The sequence below is a fragment of the Oncorhynchus keta genome, unplaced genomic scaffold, assembly GCF_023373465.1.
Source record: "Oncorhynchus keta strain PuntledgeMale-10-30-2019 unplaced genomic scaffold, Oket_V2 Un_contig_7609_pilon_pilon, whole genome shotgun sequence".
In the NCBI taxonomy this organism is placed as follows: Eukaryota; Metazoa; Chordata; class Actinopteri; order Salmoniformes; family Salmonidae; genus Oncorhynchus; species Oncorhynchus keta.
Genome location: NW_026289563.1, coordinates 238,366 through 260,731, shown reverse-complemented (window position 1 = coordinate 260,731; position 22,366 = coordinate 238,366). Strand labels below are relative to the sequence as shown.

Here is a 22,366-nt window from a genome sequence, read left to right as displayed (position 1 = left end):
TTGAATTCGGGTTGTAACAACAAAATGTGTAATAAGGCAAGAGGTATGAATACTTTCTGAAGGCCCTGTACCTCTGTCCTTAGAGGTAGAGCATGTAGACGGGACACTAGAGGGATCATCAACTAGATTCAGTCACAGACTGAGTGGATGGTCAGGGGGCCCGAACATAATTACAAATCTGTCCTTACAGAGGTAGAGCATGTAGACGGGACACTAGAGGGATCATCAACTAGATTCAGTCACAGACTGAGTGGATGGTCAGGGGGCCCGAACATAATTACAAATCTGTCCTTACAGAGGTAGAGCATGTAGACGGGACACACTAGAGGGATCATCAACTAGGGACACTGAGTGGAGGGATCATCAAATCTGTCTAGGTAGAGCATTAGACACACTAGAGGGATCATCAACTAGATTCAGTCACAGACTGAGTGGATGGTCAGGGGCCCGAACATAATTACAAATCTGTCCTTACAGAGGTAGAGCATGTAGACGGGACACTAGAGGGATCATCAACTAGATTCAGTCACAGACTGAGTGGACAAATGTTCTGGACGGGACACTGGGGATCATCAACTAGGTCTGGGGATGGTCTGGGGAACATAATTACAAATAATTTGTAGACTGCAAATTTACCGCTAGAAGCCAAAACAGATATTTGACTAAACGATCATTTCAAACCTTGTTTACAGTTGATAAACGATAATGTCTCTACTGTCTAAATAACAGACTGGGGAGAAGATTTATGTTCCAACAGGACAATGACCCCAAGCAAACATCCAAAGCAATGCTGGAATGGCTTCAGAACAACAATGTGAACATCCTTGAGTGGCTCAGCCAAAGCTGATACAGACATACATATCAAGACGATCAGGGTGTAATTGCCGCCGAAGGTGCTTCTACAATGTATTGACTCAGGAGTGTGAATACTTCTAGAAATTAGGTATCTGTATTTCATTTTCAATACATTTGGAAAAACTTGTCACTTTGTCATTATGGGGTATTGTGTGTAGATGGGTGGGGAAAACCTGAACTCGAGAATGGAGACACTTGTAAGCATATATGTTTTGTATAGATTTATTTGAGGAAAGGGATGCTGGGTTTGTTTGGTTTCAATAATGCTGTTCTGAACCATTTTTAAACACTTGGTGATATTGTGATGGCAAACTGTAGTGAGTGTAGGTACAGAATATAGCATATAAAACTAATCTTGACAGCATGTCATGTCAAAGGCACAAGCCGCTCTGAGGGGGGTCTTCAAGAGCACACGGACTAATAGCATAAATTTTAGAAAATCTATGAATTTCCACTCACATACATTCTAAGTATCACTACTTCTGATTGATAGTCATTGATTAGACTGAGTAACAATGACCATGATAGTTGCAGGCTGTGAGGAGTATTTAACACTACGTAGCATACCATGCTTCAGTATGAAACAGAGGAGGCTGGTAGGAGGAGCTATAGGAGGACGGGCTCATTGAAATGTATGGAATCAAACATGGTTTCCATGTGTTCCATTAATTCCATTCCAGTCTTTACAACTTCTCTGTAGCATACTGAAGCATCACCATCGATAATTAGATCTCTCCTATCTCCATGTGTAGTACCACTATGGATCAGATAACACCCTGGCTGTGTGACTCAGTTGGTAGAGCATGGTGCTTGCAACTCCAAGGATCGTGGGTTTGAGTCCTGCTGGAGCCACAAATACATCATGATGCATGACTAAGTCAATTTGGATAAAATTGTCTGCTTAATGGCATATATTATACTCTGGCAACACTATGTAAACGTCTGAAGGATCTCAATGCTAAAGCACATCATTATGCCAGAATTACTAAGACTTGCACGTGTTTAGTCCTCCATTTTGAAAGCAGTTCTACTTAGATAATGTCTCTGACAGACCTAGTGATACTGGATGGAGCCCTACCTCATAACTGACTATAGTGGCTTGTAAGCAAAGCTGTTGGTCTAAAACTCTTGTCTAATGTGAAAACCTATTTTTGAAAAGTAATTCATGTCATCTGTTGGTGGAATGCTGTCTGGATATAATTACCAAAGGCCATCTATCTCAAACTGAACCACCTCCACCAATTCCATAATGGCCACATGAACATGAAAAGTCTATGTAACACAGCATACTACCCTCAACCGCATCCATACACCTTCAATGACCTATCATTTAACACCTTAACCAGGGCCTGACATTCTGCCCGCTGGCCCGGGGAGGTTTTGGAAACCCTCAGGGCCAGTTGCTGAAAATAAATATTGTAAAAATGCTATATTAAATCTAGGCTATATAATAAAGAATTCCTGAAGCTGTGAGTTCGTTATGTTGATTATTTATCACACGCGCGCCATAAACTACACATTAAGCCTAGCTTGAGATTGTTGTGTGGAGCAGCTCACTGAAGACCGACAGCGACAGGGAACATCTTCAAGGTTCTGATAAATACCAATACATGCTAAGGCAAGTATGGGTATGCAAACCTGCAATAAAACGTTCCTTTGCGCAATTGTCATCATAGAATAGCCTAACTTGATAATCAGACCTCTCTTCGAGGCTATTTGGTCCTAGATAAGTCATTGAAGGTAGCCGATTTAGAAGTTGCACTGCAATTTAATTATTCCTTGATTGAATTTATTTCTGATCATTTTTTATGAGAGATCTATCCGCTTTCATTTGTTTCCCGCGCAGGTCTGTTGCCATCTTTATGGTAAAACCACGTGCAGTGATTATGAGCAAGACAACCAGTGGAATGTTGGCTTCAACTTGGTTTTCCATACACATCGTTCCGTTACAAGGGGAACCCGGTTTTTACTGTTTTAAAACATGATACAATAAATCCTCAACATTTCATGCCACAGACATCATTAGTGTGTTTGTGTTGGGAGCATCTCCATACAGTCTATTAGTCAGATAATGTCTGCTTTATTCTGACAGGTTTTAGAATGTAAAGTATGTTTATGTCATTGCATAATGCCACGTGGAAGGCGTAATAAAACACGCATTATTCTCTAAGTTGTTATGCATACTGGTTTGCTTACTAGTTTTGAGGGGATTTATTTCGATAGGCTATGACAATTCAATATAAAATGTAAGTCCTTCAAAATTACAATTAACTGCCCGAAAAATCATTGAATTTAACTTCCCAATGTCTGTATAAATCCTGTAGGCTACTTGCTCAGCCCAAATGAAAGATAAAATCACTAGCTGTTGAATTGATGCTCATCATTCACTTGCCTGCCAGATGTTGACTGGTGCCAGTATTTCTTTCATTCGGCCAAACTGACCTGAATGTCAAGCCCTGCCTAAACATTACATTTGACCTGAATGTCAAGCCCTGCCTAAACATTACATTTGACCTGAATGTCAAGCCCTGCCTTAACATTACATTTGACCTGAATGTCAAGCCCTGCCTAAACATTACATTTGACCTGAATGTCAAGCCCTGCCTAAACATTACATTTGACCTGAATGTCAAGCCCTGCCTTAACATTACATTTGGTACGCAGCAATGCATTTCCAACAGTGGTTTCCGGAGGACACTAACATAAAGTCTTGTTCTCTGGTCAGATCTGAATCTTTAGTTTAGAGGCTTAGTCTTCATGATTGTTTTAATCACATCCAGTAATGTTCTCTAGACATCTGCAGGTAATACAATGTTCTAATACACTACACTCAGAAAAAGTAATGTTCTCTAGACATCTGTAATGTAATGTTCTCTAGACATCTGCAGGTAATACACTACACTCAGAAAAACAGTAATGTTCTCTAGACATCTGCAGGTAATACACTACACTCAGAAAAACAGTAATGTTCTCTAGACATCTGCAGGTAATACACTACACTCAGAAAAACAGTAATGTTCTCTAGACATCTGCAGGTAATACACTACACTCAGAAAAACAAACAGAAAGACCTGGCAACAGTGCAGAGGTTAAGAAAAACAGTCTGACAGAGCATCAAACCAGGTTTAACAACCAACCGTTTATATATATAAAAGAAAATTACTTTTGGATATTTTATGCATAAATAAGCTTTGAGCTAATTGAGAAAGAAAGAAAACAGTCTATGTGAATCTTTCTCCTTTGGAAGGGCATGTTCCATCTGGAGTTTAGCCCATCTTCATCTTGTCAGTATCTGAACCATCGGCCTCTTCTCTTCTCATCACTTATCAGTCTTTGGGATCCCCGAGGCCTCCAGCATTTTCTGTAACAGTGTAAAATGTGATTAATATCTCTTATGTTCTACCTAACTGCCACATGAACATGAAAAGTCTATGTAACACAGCATACTACCCTCAACCGCATCCATACACCATACAATAACTTGTCGGCTGTGGTATTTTGGATGCAGTATTTGCAAGAATAACTGCAGTTATACTGCACTGTAATGCTTCGATCACACCGACAGCGTCATTACATGTTGGTAATGTTGGTACACCAGAGTTCCATTCCTTTCCAAGGAAACGCTGCGTTGGATTTATCAACCGCATGCATCAAACTGGATGTGTAGACGCCTTGACAGGAATGGTAGCAGAAGGTGAATGTTGAACTTTGTTACATGCATATCCAGGTGACGCTGTGTTGGCAGCGTAACTGCAGTTACAATGCAAAAGTACTGCAGTAAAATGTGTTTTTAATTTTGGACACATTATTTGCAGCATACTGCACTCTGATTGCAATCTGTTTCCATAAGGGAGAGCATGGCGTTGTAACAAGGTAGTGGGTTCCATTTCTGGGTCCACCCATACTTAAAATATATGCACGCATGATTAAGTCGCTTTGGATAAACGCGTCTGCTAAATGGCATATATTATAATATATAAATATTAACGCTTTTCAGTGTTGGAGCCGCTTTTTAAAATAAAACAAACATAAGCACAGTGTTAGCTTGCTTTAACAAATATACAGAGTTCTCCTCTCTCTCGCTCTAAATGACATTAAGCCTCCCGAGGAGAGGAAACCAGAGCTTCAAAACAGCATTACATCTCCAAATTACAGTGGTTCTGGAACCTCTTAACAAGACCTGGAGATCTTCACCAGATGGAGTTCTTATTTTAAAATAGAATACTTTTCTACAACACAGGCCTTCTCCCCAGACTCTAATCTCAGCTGAGTTTAATCAATTCATTCCACTGCCTCCAGCGCACCCGAGCAAATTACATTCTGGGTTCAAATGTGTTACGTGCAATTAACGTTTCAATCCAACACACGGATCAATGGGAGAGTTTCTTTGCTGATGGAGGTCTTTTTATTCACAGTGGATCCATAAGGGAGAGCAGGATTAAATACATAGACCTCCGGTTCCCCACAGGGAGAGAGTGTGGCGGTGTACTCAACACCCCGCCCAGGCTAATCTACTGCAGCTACTTGTTCTGGAAAACCAAACGGACAGTCACATTAATAGTGTGTCATGGTCTGTAAATGCAGTCTGTATTTATGCTGTTGTTTGCACTTGCCGGAACATTCTGAGGTTGTCCTCCTGACAGACTTGTTTGCACTTGTTGTTGTAGTCGCCATAACTACAGTGCAACGAAAAACACACAGACAGACACATACACACTCGCGCCACAGAGGATATTCATCTCATTTGTAAATTCAGCAGTAACAGAAATCAAACTCCTCTTTGCTCAGAGACTTGTTCAATGGCTGCCAGGATCCTGCCGGGAGCCATACAAAGTTCTCTCTGAGGGAAGCCCATGGCAATAAATGATGCCTTCACAGCTCACACCACTTATCAGAGGAGAGAGAGAGGAGGGAGGAGAGGGGCCAGCAGCGAGGGAGGAGAGGGGCAGGCGGTGAGGTAGAGAGAGAGAGAGAGAGAGAGAGAGAGAGAGTAGAGAGAGAGAGAGAGAGAGAGAGGAGATGGGAAGTCCACAGTCACGTTTAGTAATAAAGCTCCAGCACACTATACTGTTGACAGACCCCCTCCCTCCTACAAACCCCTCTCCCTGTAGTTGTGGCCTATGTACTGATACACTAGTAAGTCAACTAATGTCCTGGTTTTCCAGCATGTTGAGCTAATTGCCTAGGCATGTTAGTATTGATCATGTAGGAGGAAGGCTGAAGCAGAGGGCTTTATAAAGCACCCCCAGCAGATTGACAGGGAGAGCCTCTTCTCTCACACAGCACTGCCCTTGTTTGGGTGTAGGGCAGGTTGTGGCCTATGTACTGGTCTTGTATACCTCCCACTCACTGCACTGCTCAGGTTGTGGCCTATGTACTAGGATATACCTCCCACTCACTGCACTGCTCAGGTTGTGGCCTATGTACTAGGATATACCTCCCACTCACTACACTGCTCAGGTTGTGGCCTATGTACTAGGATATACATTTACATTTGGCCTACATTTAAGTCATTTAGCAGACGCTCTTACTGCACTGCCAGAGCCTATGACTTACAAATTGGTGCATTCACCTTATGACATCAGTGGAACAGCCACTTTACAATAGTGCATCTAAATCTTTCACTGCACTGGGGGTAGAAGGATTACTTATCCTATCCTAGGTATTCCTCCCACTCACTGCACTCGCTCAGGTTGTGGCCTATGTACTAGGATATACTAAACTGCTCAGGTGGGGCCTTTCAGGTGTCTCCGCACTGAAGGTTGTGATTGACTCCCTGTCCTGGCGTCGTGAGGAGTTTGTTCCACCATGCACTGCTCAGGGGGCCAGAGCAGGATATACCTCCCCCTCACTGGGCTGAGGTTGGGCCTAACTGGATATACCTCCCCCTCAGTGGTAGGGAGGCCTATGTACAGGATATACCTCCCAGCACTGCTCAGGTGGATGTATTAGGATATACCTCCCAATCACTGCCCTTGTTTGGGTGTAGGGCCTGATCAGAGCCTGGATGTACTGAGGATATACCTTCCCCTCACTGCACTGCCGGTTGTGCAAGCACCATGGTCTTGTGGCCTATGTACGGATATACCTCCCACTCCCTGCACTGCTCAGGTTGTGGCCTATGTACTAGGATATACCTCCCACTCACTGCACTGCTCAGGTTGTGGCCTATGTACTAGGATATACCTCCCACTCACTGCACTGCTCAGGTTGTGGCCTATGTACTAGGATATACCTCCCACTCACTGCACTGCTCAGGTTGTGGCCTATGTACTAGGATATACCTCCCACTCACTGCACTGCTCAGGTTGTGGCCTATGTACTAGGATATACCTCCCACTCACTGCACTGCTCAGGTTGTGGCCTATGTACTAGGATATACCTCCCACTCACTGCACTGCTCAGGTTGTGGCCTATGTACTAGGATATACCTCCCACTCCCTGCACTGCTCAGGTTGTGGCCTATGTACTAGGATATACCTCCCACTCACTGCACTGCTCAGGTTGTGGCCTATGTACTAGGATATACCTCCCACTCACTGCACTGCTCAGGTTGTGGCCTATGTACTAGGATATACCTCCCACTCACTGCACTGTAGAAACAGATGCAACGCATATCCATATTCACCACTGCTCGTATGCCCCATTTTCATCCCATCTTTTATTCCTCTCTGCACTGGGCCCCAACTTCCCTGGACTATCAGGCGTCAGTAACAAGCCTCTCTCCTGATGATTAACTTCACTGGACTATCAGGCGTCAGTAACAAGCCTCTCTCCTGATGATGAACTTCCCTGGACTATCAGGTGTCAGTAACAAGCCTCTCTCCTGATGATGAACTTCACTGGACTATCAGGAGTCAGTAACAAACCTCTCTCCTGATGATGAACTTCCCTGGACTATCAGGCGTCAGTAACAAGCCTCTCTCCTGATGATTAACTTCACTGGACTATCAGGCGTCAGTAACAAGCCTCTCTCCTGATGATGAACTTCCCTGGACTATCAGGAGTCAGTAACAAGCCTCTCTCCTGATGATGAACTTCCCTGGACTATCAGGAGTCAGTAACAAGCCTCTCTCCTGATGATGAACTTCCCTGGACTATCAGGAGTCAGTAACAAGCCTCTCTCCTGATGATGAACTTCCCTGGACTATCAGGAGTCAGTAACAAGCCTCTCTCCTGATGATGAACTTCCCTGGACTATCAGGTGTCAGTAACAAGCCTCTCTCCTGATGATGAACTTCCCTGGACTATCAGGCGTCAGTAACAAGCCTCTCTCCTGATGATGAACTTCCCTGGACTATCAGGCGTCAGTAACAAGCCTCTCTCCTGATGATGAACTTCCCTGGACTATCAGGCGTCAGTAACAAGCCTCTCTCCTGATGATGAACTTCCCTGGACTATCAGGCGTCAGTAACAAGCCTCTCTCCTGATGATGAACTTCCCTGGACTATCAGGAGTCAGTAACAAGCCTCTCTCCTGATGATGAACTTCCCTGGACTATCAGGCGTCAGTAACAAGCCTCTCTCCTGATGATGAACTTCCCTGGACTATCAGGCGTCAGTAACAAGCCTCTCTCCTGATGATGAACTTCCCTGGACTATCAGGAGTCAGTAACAAGCCTCTCTCTGATGATGAACTTCCCTGGACTATCAGGTCAGTAACAAGCCTCTCTCCTGATGATGAACTTCCCTGGACTATCAGGAGTCAGTAACAAGCCTCTCTCCTGATGATGAACTTCCCTGGACTATCAGGCTCAGTAACAAGCCTCTCTCCTGATGATGAACTTCCCTGGACTACAGGAGTCAGGCGTCAGTAACAAGCCTCTCTCCTGATGATGAACTTCCCTGGACTATCAGGCGTCAGTAACAAGCCTCTCTCCTGATGATGAACTTCCCTGGACTATCAGGCGTCAGTAACAAGCCTCTCTCCTGATGATGAACTTCCCTGGACTATCAGGAGTCAGTAACAAGCCTCTCTCCTGATGATGAACTTCCCTGGACTATCAGGAGTCAGTAACAAGCCTCTCTCCTGATGATGAACTTCCCTGGACTATCAGGAGTCAGTAACAAGCCTCTCTCCTGATGATGAACTTCCCTGGACTATCAGGTGTCAGTAACAAGCCTCTCTCCTGATGATGAACTTCCCTGGACTATCAGGAGTCAGTAACAAGCCTCTCTCCTGATGATGAACTTCCCTGGACTATCAGGAGTCAGTAACAAGCCTCTCTCCTGATGATGAACTTCCCTGGACTATCAGGAGTCAGTAACAAGCCTCTCTCCTGATGATGAACTTCCCTGGACTATCAGGAGTCAGTAACAAGCCTCTCTCCTGATGATGAACTTCCCTGGACTATCAGGAGTCAGTAACAAGCCTCTCTCCTGATGATGAACTTCCCTGGACTATCAGGCGTCAGTAACAAGCCTCTCTCCTGATGATTAACTTCACTGGACTATCAGGTGTCAGTAACAAGCCTCTCTCCTGATGATGAACTTCCCTGGACTATCAGGTGTCAGTAACAAGCCTCTCTCCTGATGATGAACTTCCTTGGACTATCAGGAGTCAGTAACAAGCCTCTCTCCTGATGATGAACTTCCCTGGACTATCAGGTGTCAGTAACAAGCCTCTCTCCTGATGATGAACTTCCTTGGACTATCAGGAGTCAGTAACAAGCCTCTCTCCTGATGATGAACTTCCCTGGACTATCAGGTGTCAGTAACAAGCCTCTCTCCTGATGATGAACTTCCTGGACTATCAGGTGTCAGTAACAAGCCTCTCTCCTGATGATGAACTTCCCTGGACTATCAGGTGTCAGTAACAAGCCTCTCTCCTGATGATGAACTTCCTGGACTATCAGGTGTCAGTAACAAGCCTCTCCCTGATGATGAACTTCCCTGGACTATCAGGTGTCAGTAACAAGCCTCTCTCCTGATGATGAACTTCCCTGGACTATCAGGCGTCAGTAACAAGCCTCTCTCCTGATGATGAACTTCCCTGGACTATCAGGCGTCAGTAACAAGCCTCTCTCCTGATGATGAACTTCCTGGACTATCAGGCGTCAGTAACAAGCCTCTCTCCTGATGATGAACTTCCCTGGACTATCAGGCGTCAGTAATGATGAACTTCCTGGACTAGCCTCTCTCCCTGATGATGAACTTCCCTGGACTATCAGGTGTCAGTAACAAGCCTCTCTCCTGATGATGGACTATCAGGAGTCAGTAACAAGCCTCTCTCCTGATGATGAACTTCCCTGGACTATCAGGCATCAGTAACAAGCCTCTCCTGATGATGAACTTCAAGTCAATCCCATAGAGAGAGAAGTTTAGTTGGACTGCAGCTAGCAGCTTCTCTCTGAGCTGGCCTGTCTCTCTCTGAGGTGACAGAGGTCTTCGATGACTCAGCCATCATCCCACATAACCACTCCTGTGTCTTTGACATCATGCCTGGCCAGGCTCACACCAGACAGAGAGATGCAAGCAGGCTCAGGAACACAAGAACACACACACTCACCACTGGACTCCTCACACCCAAAATACACATACACTGACAAGGTGCTCTGCCCTGGACTAAACCTGGACTAAGGGTACAGTATCTGTCTTTGTGGCCTTCTGTCTCTATAGTACAGTATCTGTCTCTAGCTCTTTCTATAGTACAATATCTGTCTCGCTATAGTACAGTATCCGTCTCTCTAGTATTCATCCCTCTTGCCGTTTTTCCTATTTTGTTGCATTACAACCTGTAATTTAAATGGATTTTTAAATATACACAAAATAGTCCAAATTTTTTAAGTGAAATGAAAAAAAAATTACTTGTTTCAAAAAATGTTTTCAAAAAATGTAAAAAGGAAAAGTGGAGCGTGCATATTGTATTCACACCCTTCGCTACGAAGCCCCTAAATAAGATCTGGTGTAACCAATTACCTTCAGAAGTCACATAAATAGTTCAATAAAGTCCACCAGTGTGCAAACACACACACACACACACACATATATATATATACACTCACTGGACCCTATGATCACTCAGCTACACATGCCTATCCCTAATGTAAATATGCCTTGTCCATTGCTGTTTTGGTTAGTAATTTTTGTCTTAATTTACTGTAGAGCCTCCAGCCCTGCTCAATATGCCTTAGCTAGCTAGCCCTTATGTTCCACCCCCACACATCCAGTGACCGCACCTGGCTTAAATGGTGCCTCTAGAGACAAAACCTCACTCATTGTCACACAATGCCTAGGCTTACCTCCAATGTACTCACATCCAACCATACCCTTGTCTGTAAATTATGCCTCAACTATTCTTCCACGCCCAGAAACCTACTCCTTTACTCTCTGTTCCAAACGCACTAGACGACCAGTTCTTTAAACCATACTTTATTCTACTCCTCCTTTGTTCCTCTGGTGATGTAGAGGTTAACCCAGGCCCTGCAGCCCCCAGAATCACTCCCATTCCCCAGGTGCTCTTATTTGTTGACTTCTGTAACCATATAAGCATTGGTTTCATGCATGTTAACATTAAAAGCCGCCTCCTTAAATTAGTTTTATTCACTGCTTTAGCACACTCCGCCAACCCAGATGTCCTAGCCATGTCAGAATCCTGGCATAGGAAGGCCACCAAAAATCCTGAAATTTCCATCCCCAACTATAACATTTTACAACAAGATAGAACTGCCAAAGGGGCGGAGTTGCAATCTACTGCAGAGATAGTATGACAGAACTCTGCAGGCTATCCAGGTCTGTGCCCAAACAATTCGAGCTTCTACTTTTAAAAATCCCCCTTTCCAGAAACCAGTCTCTCACCTTTGCCGCTTGTTATAGACCCCCTCAGCCCCCAGTTGTGCCCTGGACACCATATGTGAATTGATAACCCCCATCTATCTTCAGAGTTCGTACTGTTAGGTGACCTAAACTGGGACATGCTTAACACCCCGGCCATTTTACAATCTAAACTAGATGCCCTCAATCTCACTCAAATTATCAAGGAACCTACCAGGTACAACCCTAAATCCTTAACCATGGGCACCCTTTTAGATATCATCCTGACCAACCTGCCCTCTAAATACACCTCTGCTGTCTTCAACCAAAATCTCAGAGATCACTGCCTCATTGCCGGAGTCCGTACTGGGTTCGTGGTGAAACGACCACCCCTCATCACTGTCAAACGCTCCTTAAAACACTTCAGCAAGCAGCCATTTCTAATCGACCTGGGCCGGGTATCCTGGAAGGATATTGACCTCATCCCAACAGTAGAGGATACCCTGGTTGCTCTTAAAGTGTTTTCATCTCCATCTTAAATAAGCATGACCCATTCAAAAAACTTAGAACTAAGAACAGATATAGCCCTTGGTTCACCCCAGACTTGACTGCCCTTGACCAGCACAAAAACATCCTGTGGCATTCTGCATTAGCATCGAATGGTGCTAATCGAATGGATGGTATCGCGCCGTCCCAACCTTCGCTCTCTCTCCCCCGCTACTCTCTCCTCTTCCATCCTATCATCTCTTCCCTCTGCTCAAACCTTCTCCAACCTATCTCCTGATTCTGCCTCCTCAACCCTGTGCTCTGACCTCTTTCTCCCCTCTCTCTCCAGATGAAATCTTGCGTCTTGTGACGGCTGGCCGCCCAACAACCTGCCCGCTCGACCCTATCCCCTCCTCTCTTCTCCAGACCATTTCCGGAAACCTTCTCCCTTACCTCACCTCGCTCATCAACTCATCCCTGACCGCTGGCTACGTCCCTTCCGTCTTCAAGAGAGCGAGAGTTGCACCCCTTCTGAAAAAACCTACACTCGATCCCTCCGATGTCAACAACTACAGACCAGTATCCCTTCTTTCTTTTCTCTCCAAAACTCTTGAACGTGCCGTCCTTGGCCAGCTCTCCCGCTATCTCTCTCAGAATGACCTTCTTGATCCAAATCAGTCAGGTTTCAAGACTAGTCATTCAACTGAGACTGCTCTTCTCTGTATCACGGAGGCGCTCCGCACTGCTAAAGCTAACTCTCTCTCCTCTGCTCTTATCCTTCTAGACCTATCGGCTGCCTTCGATACTGTGAACCATCAGATCCTCCTCTCCACCCTCTCCGAGTTGGGCATCTCCGGCGCGGCCCACGCTTGGATTGCGTCCTACCTGACAGGTCGCTCCTACCAGGTGGCGTGGCGAGAATCTGTCTCCTCACCACGCGCTCTCACCACTGGTGTCCCCCAGGGCTCTGTTCTAGGCCCTCTCCTATTCTCGCTATACACCAAGTCACTTGGCTCTGTCATAACCTCACATGGTCTCTCCTATCATTGCTATGCAGACGACACACAATTAATCTTCTCCTTTCCCCCTTCTGATGACCAGGTGGCGAATCGCATCTCTGCATGTCTGGCAGACATATCAGTGTGGATGACGGATCACCACCTCAAGCTGAACCTCGGCAAGACGGAGCTGCTCTTCCTCCCGGGGAAGGACTGCCCGTTCCATGATCTCGCCATCACGGTTGACAACTCCATTGTGTCCTCCTCCCAGAGCGCTAAGAACCTTGGCGTGATCCTGGACAACACCCTGTCGTTCTCAACTAACATCAAGGCGGTGGCCCGTTCCTGTAGGTTCATGCTCTACAACATCCGCAGAGTACGACCCTGCCTCACACAGGAAGCGGCGCAGGTCCTAATCCAGGCACTTGTCATCTCCCGTCTGGATTACTGCAACTCGCTGTTGGCTGGGCTCCTGCCTGTGCCATTAAACCCCTACAACTCATCCAGAACGCCGCAGCCCGTCTGGTGTTCAACCTTCCCAAATTCTCTCACGTCACCCCGCTCCTCCGCTCTCTCCACTGGCTTCCAGTTGAAGCTCGCATCCGCTACAAGACCATGGTGCTTGCCTACGGAGCTGTGAGGGGAACGGCACCTCAGTACCTCCAGGCTCTGATCAGGCCCTACACCCAAACAAGGGCACTGCGTTCATCCACCTCTGGCCTGCTCGCCTCCCTACCACTGAGGAAGTACAGTTCCCGCTCAGCCCAGTCAAAACTGTTCGCTGCTCTGGCTCCCCAATGGTGGAACACACTCCCTCACGACGCCAGGACAGCGGAGTCAATCACCACCTTCCGGAGACACCTGAAACCCCACCTCTTTAAGGAATACCTAGGATAGGATAAAGTAATCCTTCTCACCCCCCTTAAAAGATTTAGATGCACTATTGTAAAGTGGCTGTTCCACTGGATGTCATAAGGTGAATGCACCAATTTGTAAGTCGCTCTGGATAAGAGCGTCTGCTAAATGACTTAAATGTAATGTAAATGTAATGTAAATGAATAGCCCCGCGATATGCAACTTTTCAGGGAAGTCGGGAACCAATATACTCAGTCAGTTAGGAAAGTGAAGGCCAGCTTTTTCAAACAGAAATTTGCTGTAGCACAAATTCCAAAAAGTTTTGGGACACTGTAAAGTCCATGGAGAATAAGAGCACCTCCTCCCAGCTGCCCACTGCACTGAGGATAGGAAACACTGTCACCACCGATAAATCTACGATAATCGCATTTTTCCACAGCTGGCCATGCTTTCCACCTGGCTACCCCTACCCTGGCCAACATCTCAGCACCCCCTGCAGCAACTTGCCCAAACCCCCCCCACTTCTCCTTCACCCAAATCCAGACAGCCAATGTTCTGAAAGAACTGAAAAATCTGGATCCCTACAAATCTGGACCCACTCTTTCTAAAATTATTTGCCAAAATTGTTGCAACCCCCATTACTAGCCTATTCAACCTCTCGTGTCATCTGAGATCCCCAAAGATTGAAAGCTGCCGCGGTCATTCCTCTCTTCAAAAGGGGAAGACACTCAACCCAAACTGTTATAGACCTATATCCATCCTGCCCTGCCTTTCTAAAATCTTCGAAAGCTAAGTTAATAAACAGATCACCGACCATTTCAAATCCCACTGTACCTTCTCTACTCTGCAATCTGGTTTCCGAGCTGGTCAGGGGTGCACATCAGCCACGCTCAAGGTCCTAAACGATATAACCACCATTGATAAAAGACAATACTGTGCAGCCGTCTTCATCGATCTGGCCAAGGCTTTCGACTCTGTCAATCACCGCATTTTTATCGGCAGGCTCAATAGCCTTTGCTTCTCAAATGGCTGCCTCGCCTGGTTCACAAACTACTTCTCAGATAGAGTTCAGTGTGTCAAATCGGAAGGCCTGTTGTCCGGACTCTGGCAGTCTCTATGGGGGTGCCACAGGGTTCAATTCTTGGGCCGACTCTTTTCGAGGTATATATCAATGATATTGCTCTTGCTGCTGGTGATTCTCTGATCCACCTCTACGCAGACGACACCATTCTGTATACATTCTGCATCTGTCTCTCCTCTGTATAGTACAGTATCTGTCTCTGTGGCCTTCTCTCCAGAGGGTCACAGTCACCTCTGGCAGTGGTGGCTAGTGCTGGTGGAGCGCCAGCGACTAAGGTGTTGATAGGGGGTTTCCACCGGTGAGGCCCCTGCTCTGATCACGACTACATTCCTCCTGTGCCAAAGGAAGGAAGGGATTTTCCCCAGGACATTGGCTGCTCCCTTCAGTGATAGATACATACTGTACAACTAGCTAAGTGTATGTATCTCTATGGCTTCCCTCCCCTTGCTGAAGCAGTGGAAAATGCTGGATTTTAGCCCATGCACCTGCTCTGATCAGTTCCCCCTGTGCCAGAGGAAGGAAAGGGTTTTCCCCAGGCCACAAAGCCCATTGGCTGGCAAGACAGCTCTGCCTGCTGAAGCAGTGGAAAACGTTGGATTGACTCGGCTAGATGCAGACAGACACAGGAAGATGGCCGTCCCTCCGTCCTCCTCTCACAACTGACCCCAGACAGAACTCCAGTGGAATAAAGGCTTTCTTTCCGTCATCAGTAGAGGCTGCAGTACAAGGTGATGCATGATGACATATCCAGTGGAAGGCTGTGGTTCTGACTGATTACCTGACATGATACAACACCTTGGGGTTGACTGGAAGGTCCATCAACTCCTGTCACTCAAAGACTCAATGCCTGCCCTGTCCTGTGACTGCCCGCCCGCCCTGTCTGACTGCCCGCCCGCCCTGTCTGGCCGGCCAACTGCCCGCCCCGCCCTGTCTGGCCGGCCCGGCCGGCCGACTGACTGCCCGCCCGCCCGCCCTGTCTGGCCGGCCGACTGCCCGCCCGCCCTGTCTGCCCGGTCGACTGCCCGCCCGCCCTGTCTGGCCGGCCGACTGCCCGCCCGCCCTGTCCCGCCCTGTCCGGCCGACTGCCCGCCCGCCCTGTCCGGCCGGCCCGCCCCTGTCCGGCCGACTGCCCGCCCGCCCTGTCCGGCCGACTGCCCTGCCCGCCCGCCCTGTCTGCCTGGCCGACTGCCCGCCCTGTCTGCCCTGCTGTCTGGCCGGCCGACTGCCCGCCCGCCCTGTCCGGCCGGCCGACTGCCCGCCCGCCCCCTGTCCGCCCTGTCCGGCCGGCCGACTGCCCGCCCGCCCTGTCTGGCCGGGCCGACTGCCCGCCCGCCCTGTCTGCCTGGCCGACTGCCCGCCCGCCCTGTCTGCCTGGTCGACTGCCCGCCCGCCCTGTCTGGCCGGCCGACTGCCCGCCCTGTCAAATGCCCGCCTGCCCGCCCGCCCTGAATGCCAGGCCGAATGCCCGCCCGCCCCGCCCAAATGCCTATCCGCCTGCCGACTGCCTGCCTGGCTGCCCGACCGACTTGCTGACTCACTGCCTGCCTGGCTGGCTGGCTGGGATCATTAGTGATATAGAGAAAAGTGGAGTGAATTAATTTCATCAAGAATGTTTAACCTGATGAAGTAAAGGCCATGTCAAACTTGAGAATATCTGAAATGATTAGGAATCAAGATGGACAGCCACAAGATGATATTAATTGGGTTTTGATGGTGGGATGAGGAGAAGGACAGTGCTGGAGGAAGATTAAAATGAATGACTTATGAGGAAGAGTTATCAAGACAAACGGCAAGACGTTTAATAGCCATGGTAGCAGGGGCACTACTCATGTGCCTGGGACTGGGTTGAAAACACTCAGTTCAACACAAGGCAGTAACCAAGTACCATCACAACACATACCATACATAAGCCTCACCACAAGACCAACTTGGGCAAGACACGTAGACATTATTAAGTAGCTTATTCATCTCTATTCACACGATTAATATCAGGCATTAGGTATTATAGGTGAAGCTTTCAATTCAAACCATAACCAGACAAACTCACAACCTGCATAGCAGAGTTCAGTCAGATGACCCAAAGCAACTTACCGCCCATGGGCCTGGCTCTGCACAAACAAACCAAGAAATCAACCAATCCTGTTCAAATCTGCTTAAATTCAACATTCAGCTGGACAAGAACAAGAAGCATCAGAAATACCACCAATCATCAATGTGATGTATTTCATGGCCCGCCCTTCTTTCTGCAGTGCTGAGAGAAATGATAGCTAGCTAAAACATGCTAGCTTATTGCTGAAGCACTCAGCCTTAATCCAGTAAATGACTGCAGTGCCAAGCTGAGGCAAGCTACTGCTCAACAGCATACTCATATCAATACCATTCACCTAACTCCTGTCATTTATCTTTACCGAAAAGTGCTCTGGGAGATGTATTGAGGGACTGAATACATTACATGAAGCTGTTATGGAGAGAGATATGGGTCTGTATTATGGTGTTATGGAGAGATATGGGTCTGCATTATGGTGTTATGGTCAGAGATATTGGTCTGCATTATGGTGTTATGGTCAGAGATATGGGTCTGCATTATGGTGTTATGGAGAGATATGGGTCTGCATTATGGTGTTATGGAGAGAGATGGGTCTGCATTATGGTGTTATGGAGAGATATGGTTCTGCATTATGGTGTTATGGAGAGATATGGGTCTGCATTATGGTGTTATGGTCAGAGATATGGGTCTGCATTATGGTGTTTTGGTCAGAGATATGGGTCTGCATTATGGTGTTTTGGTCAGAGATATGGGTCTGCATTATGGTGTTATGGAGAGATATGGGTCTGCATTATGGTGTTATGGAGAGAGATGGGTCTGCATTATGGTGTTATGGAGAGATATGGGTCTGCATTATGGTGTTATGGAGAGATATGGGTCTGCATTATGGTGTTATGGTCAGAGATATGGGTCTGTATTATGGTGTTATGGTCAGAGATATGGGTCTGCATTATGGTGTTATGGAGAGATATGGGTCTGCATTATGGTGTTATGGAGAGAGATATGGGTCTGAATTATGGTGTTATGGAGAGAAATATGGGTCTGCATTATGGTGTTATGGTCAGAGATATGGGTCTGTATTATGGTGTTATGGAGAGAGATATGAGTCTGCATTATGGTGTTATGGAGAGATATGGGTCTGCATTATGGTGTTATGGAGAGATATGGGTCTGCATTCTGTTATGGAGAGAGATATGGGTCTGCATTATTCTGTTATGGAGAGAGATATGAGTCTGCATTATGGTGTTATGGAGAGAAATATGGGTCTGCATTATTCTGTTATGGAGAGAGATATGGGTCTGCATTCTGTTATGAGAGAAATATGGGTCTGCATTCATGTGTTATGGAAAGATATGGGTCTGCATTCATGTGTTATGGAGAGAGTTATGGGTCTGCATTTGTGTGTTATGGGGAGAAATATGGGTCTGCATTATTCTGTTATGGAGAGATATGGGTCTGCATTCTGTTATGAGAGAAATATGGGTCTGCATTCATGTGTTATGGAAAGATATGGGTCTGCATTCATGTGTTATGGAGAGAGTTATGGGTCTGCATTTGTGTGTTATGGGGAGAAATATGGGTCTGCATTATGGTGTTATGGGGAGAGATATGGGTCTGCATTATTCTGTTATGGAGAGAAATATGGGTCAGCATTCATGTGTTATGGTCAGAGATATGGGTCTGCATTATTCTGTTATGGAGAGAAATATGGGTCTGCATTATTCTGTTATGGAGAGAGATATGGGTCTGCATTATTCTGTTATGGAGAGAGATATGGGTCTGCATTATGGTGTTATGGAGAGATATGGGTCTGCATTATGGTGTTATGGTCAGAGATATGGGTCTGCATTATGGTGTTATGGAGAGATATGGGTCTGCATTATGGTGTTATGGAGAGAGATATGGGTCTGCATTATGGTGTTATGGAGAGAAATATGGGTCTGCATTATGGTGTTATGGTCAGAGATATGGGTCTGTATTATGGTGTTATGGAGAGATATGGGTCTGCATTATGGTGTTATGGAGAGATATGGGTCTGCATTATGGTGTTATGGAGAGAGATATGGGTCTGCATTATGGTGTTATGGTCAGAGATATGGGTCTGTATTATGGTGTTATGGAGAGATATGGGTCTGCATTATGGTGTTATGGAAAGAGATATGGGTCTGCATTATGGTGTTATGGTCAGAGATATGGGTCTGTATTATGGTGTTATGGAGAGATATGGGTCTGCATTATGGTGTTATGGAGAGAGATATGGGTCTGCATTATGGTGTTATGGTCAGAGATATGGGTATGTATTATGGTGTTATGGAGAGATATGGGTCTGCATTATGGTGTTATGGAGAGATATATGGTCTGCATTATGGTGTTATGGTCAGAGATATGGGTCTGTATTATGGTGTTATGGAGAGATATGGGTCTGCATTATGGTGTTATGGAGAGAGATATGGGTCTGCATTATGGTGTTATGGTCAGAGATATGGGTCTGTATTATGGTGTTATGGAGAGATATGGGTCTGCATTATGGTGTTATGGAGAGAGATATGGGTCTGCATTATGGTGTTATGGTCAGAGATATGGGTCTGTATTATGGTGTTATGGAGAGATATGGGTCTGCATTATGGTGTTATGGAGAGAGATATGGGTCTGCATTATGGTGTTATGGTCAGAGATATGGGTCTGTATTATGGTGTTATGGAGAGATATGGGTCTGCATTATGGTGTTATGGAGAGAGATATGGGTCTGCATTATGGTGTGATGGAGAGATATGGGTCTGCATTATGGTGCTATGGAGAGAGATATGGGTCTGCATTATTCTGTTATGGAGAGAAATGGGTCTGCATTATGGTGTTATGGAGAGAAATATGGGTCTGCATTATTCTGTTATGGAGAGAGATATGGGTCTGCATTATTCTGTTATGAGAGAATATGGGTCTGCATTCATGTGTTATGGAGAAGATATGGGTCTGCATTCATGTGTTATGGAAGATATGGGTCTGCATTCATGTGTTATGGAGAGATTATGGGTCTGCATTTGTGTGTTATGGGAGAAATATGGGTCTGCATTATTCTGTTATGGAGAGAGATATGGGTCTGCATTATTCTGTTATGGAGAGAAATATGGGTCTGCATTCATGTGTTATGGAAAGAGATGGGTCTGCATTCATGTGTTATGGAGAGAGTCTGCATTATGGTGTTATGGAGAAATATGGGTCTGCATTATTCTGTTATGGAGAGAGATATGGGTCTGCATTATGTTATGAGAGAAATATGGGTCTGCATTATGGTGTTATGGAAGAGATATGGGTCTGCATTATGGTGTTATGGAGAGAGTATGGGTCTGCATTATGGTGTTATGGGGAGAGATATGGGTCTGCATTATTCTGTTATGGAGAGAGATATGGGTCTGCATTATGTTATGAGAGAATATGGGTCTGCATTATGTGTTATGGAAGAGATATGGGTCTGCATTATGTGTTATGGAGAGAGATATGGGTCTGCATTATGGTGTTATGGGGAGAAATATGGGTCTGCATTATGGTGTTATGGGGAGAGATATGGGTCTGCATTATTCTGTTATGGAGAGAAATATGGGTCTGCATTATGGTGTTATGGTCAGAGATATGGGTCTGCATTATTCTGTTATGGAGAGATATGGGTCTGCATTATGGTGTTATGGAGAGATATGGGTCTGCATTATTCTGTTATGGAGAGAGATATGGGTCTGCATTATGGTGTTATGGAGAGATATGGGTCTGCATTATGGTGTTATGGAGAGAGATATGGGTCTGCATTATGGTGTTATGGAGAGATATGGGTCTGCATTATGGTGTTATGGAGAGAGATATGGGTCTGCATTATGGTGTTATGGAGAGAAATATGGGTCTGCATTATGGTGTTATGGTCAGAGATATGGGTCTGTATTATGGTGTTATGGTCAGAGATATGGGTCTGCATTATGGTGTTATGGAGAGATATGGGTCTGCATTATGGTGTTATGGAGAGAGATATGGGTCTGCATTATGGTGTTATGGTCAGAGATATGGGTCTGCATTATGGTGTTATGGAGAGATATGGGTCTGCATTATGGTGTTATGGAAAGAGATATGGGTCTGCATTATGGTGTTATGGTCAGAGATATGGGTCTGTATTATGGTGTTATGGAGAGATATGGGTCTGCATTATGGTGTTATGGAGAGATATATGGGTCTGCATTATGGTGTTATGGTCAGAGATATGGGTCTGTATTATGGTGTTATGGAGAGATATGGGTCTGCATTATGGTGTTATGGAGAGAGATATGGGTCTGCATTATGGTGTTATGGTCAGAGATATGGGTCTGTATTATGGTGTTATGGAGAGATATGGGTCTGCATTATGGTGTTATGGAGAGAGATATGGGTCTGCATTATGGTGTTATGGTCAGAGATATGGGTCTGTATTATGGTGTTATGGAGAGATATGGGTCTGCATTATGGTGTTATGGAGAGAGATATGGGTCTGCATTATGGTGTTATGGTCAGAGATATGGGTCTGTATTATGGTGTTATGGAGAGATATGGGTCTGCATTATGGTGTTATGGAGAGAGATATGGGTCTGCATTATGGTGTGATGGAGAGAGATGGGTCTGCATTATGGTGCTATGGAGAGAGATATGGGTCTGCATTATTCTGTTATGGAGAGATACGAGTCTGCATTATGGTGTTATGGAGAGAAATATGGGTCTGCATTATTCTGTTATGGAGAGAGATATGGGTCTGCATTATTCTGTTATGAGAGAAATATGGGTCTGCATTCATGTGTTATGGAAAGATATGGGTCTGCATTCATGTGTTATGGAGAGAGTTATGGGTCTGCATTTGTGTGTTATGGGGAGAAATATGGGTCTGCATTATGGTGTTATGGGGAGAGATATGGGTCTGCATTATTCTGTTATGGAGAGAAATATGGGTCAGCATTCATGTGTTATGGTCAGAGATATGGGTCTGCATCATTCTGTTATGGAGAGAAATATGGGTCTGCATTATTCTTTTATGGAGAGAGATATGGGTCTGCATTATTCTGTTATGGAGAGAGATATGGGTCTGCATTATTCTGTTATGGAGAGAGATATGGGTCTGCATTATTCTGTTATGGAGAGAGATATGGGTCTGCATTATTCTGTTATGGAGAGAGATATGGGTCTGCATTATTCTGTTATGGAGAGAGATATGGGTCTGCATTATTCTGTTATGGAGAGAAATATGGGTCTGCATTATTCTGCTATGGGGAGAGATATGGATCTGCAT

At 45.7% G+C, this 22,366-nt stretch overlaps 1 protein-coding gene and 3 long non-coding RNA genes across 4 annotated transcripts in view; 1 reads left to right on the top strand and 3 right to left on the bottom strand.

Moving 5' to 3' along the window:
* Positions 1–1,061: 1,061 nt before the first annotated feature.
* On the bottom strand, positions 1,062–3,627 carry LOC127926455 (uncharacterized). Its single transcript, XR_008124182.1, has 2 exons — positions 3,478–3,627; positions 1,062–3,405 (listed from the first exon to the last, which is right to left on the bottom strand). It is a non-coding gene; the product is annotated as an uncharacterized LOC127926455 (long non-coding RNA).
* A 380-nt stretch (positions 3,628–4,007) lies between these two features.
* Positions 4,008–22,366, bottom strand: part of LOC118374735 (anoctamin-10) — a 46,316-nt gene continuing 27,957 nt past the window's right edge. The window contains exon 14 of the mRNA XM_052511849.1: positions 4,008–4,216. Within this exon, the coding sequence (XP_052367809.1) occupies positions 4,175–4,216 (42 nt within the window). The 3' untranslated portion in view covers positions 4,008–4,174. The remainder of the gene's footprint in view (positions 4,217–22,366) is intronic.
* Positions 6,193–7,604, bottom strand: LOC127926451 (uncharacterized). The gene is made up of 3 exons (XR_008124178.1): positions 7,336–7,604; positions 6,993–7,286; positions 6,193–6,292 (listed from the first exon to the last, which is right to left on the bottom strand). It is a non-coding gene; the product is annotated as an uncharacterized LOC127926451 (long non-coding RNA).
* On the top strand, positions 7,753–9,570 carry LOC127926452 (uncharacterized). Its single transcript, XR_008124179.1, has 3 exons — positions 7,753–8,059; positions 8,812–8,961; positions 9,012–9,570. It is a non-coding gene; the product is annotated as an uncharacterized LOC127926452 (long non-coding RNA).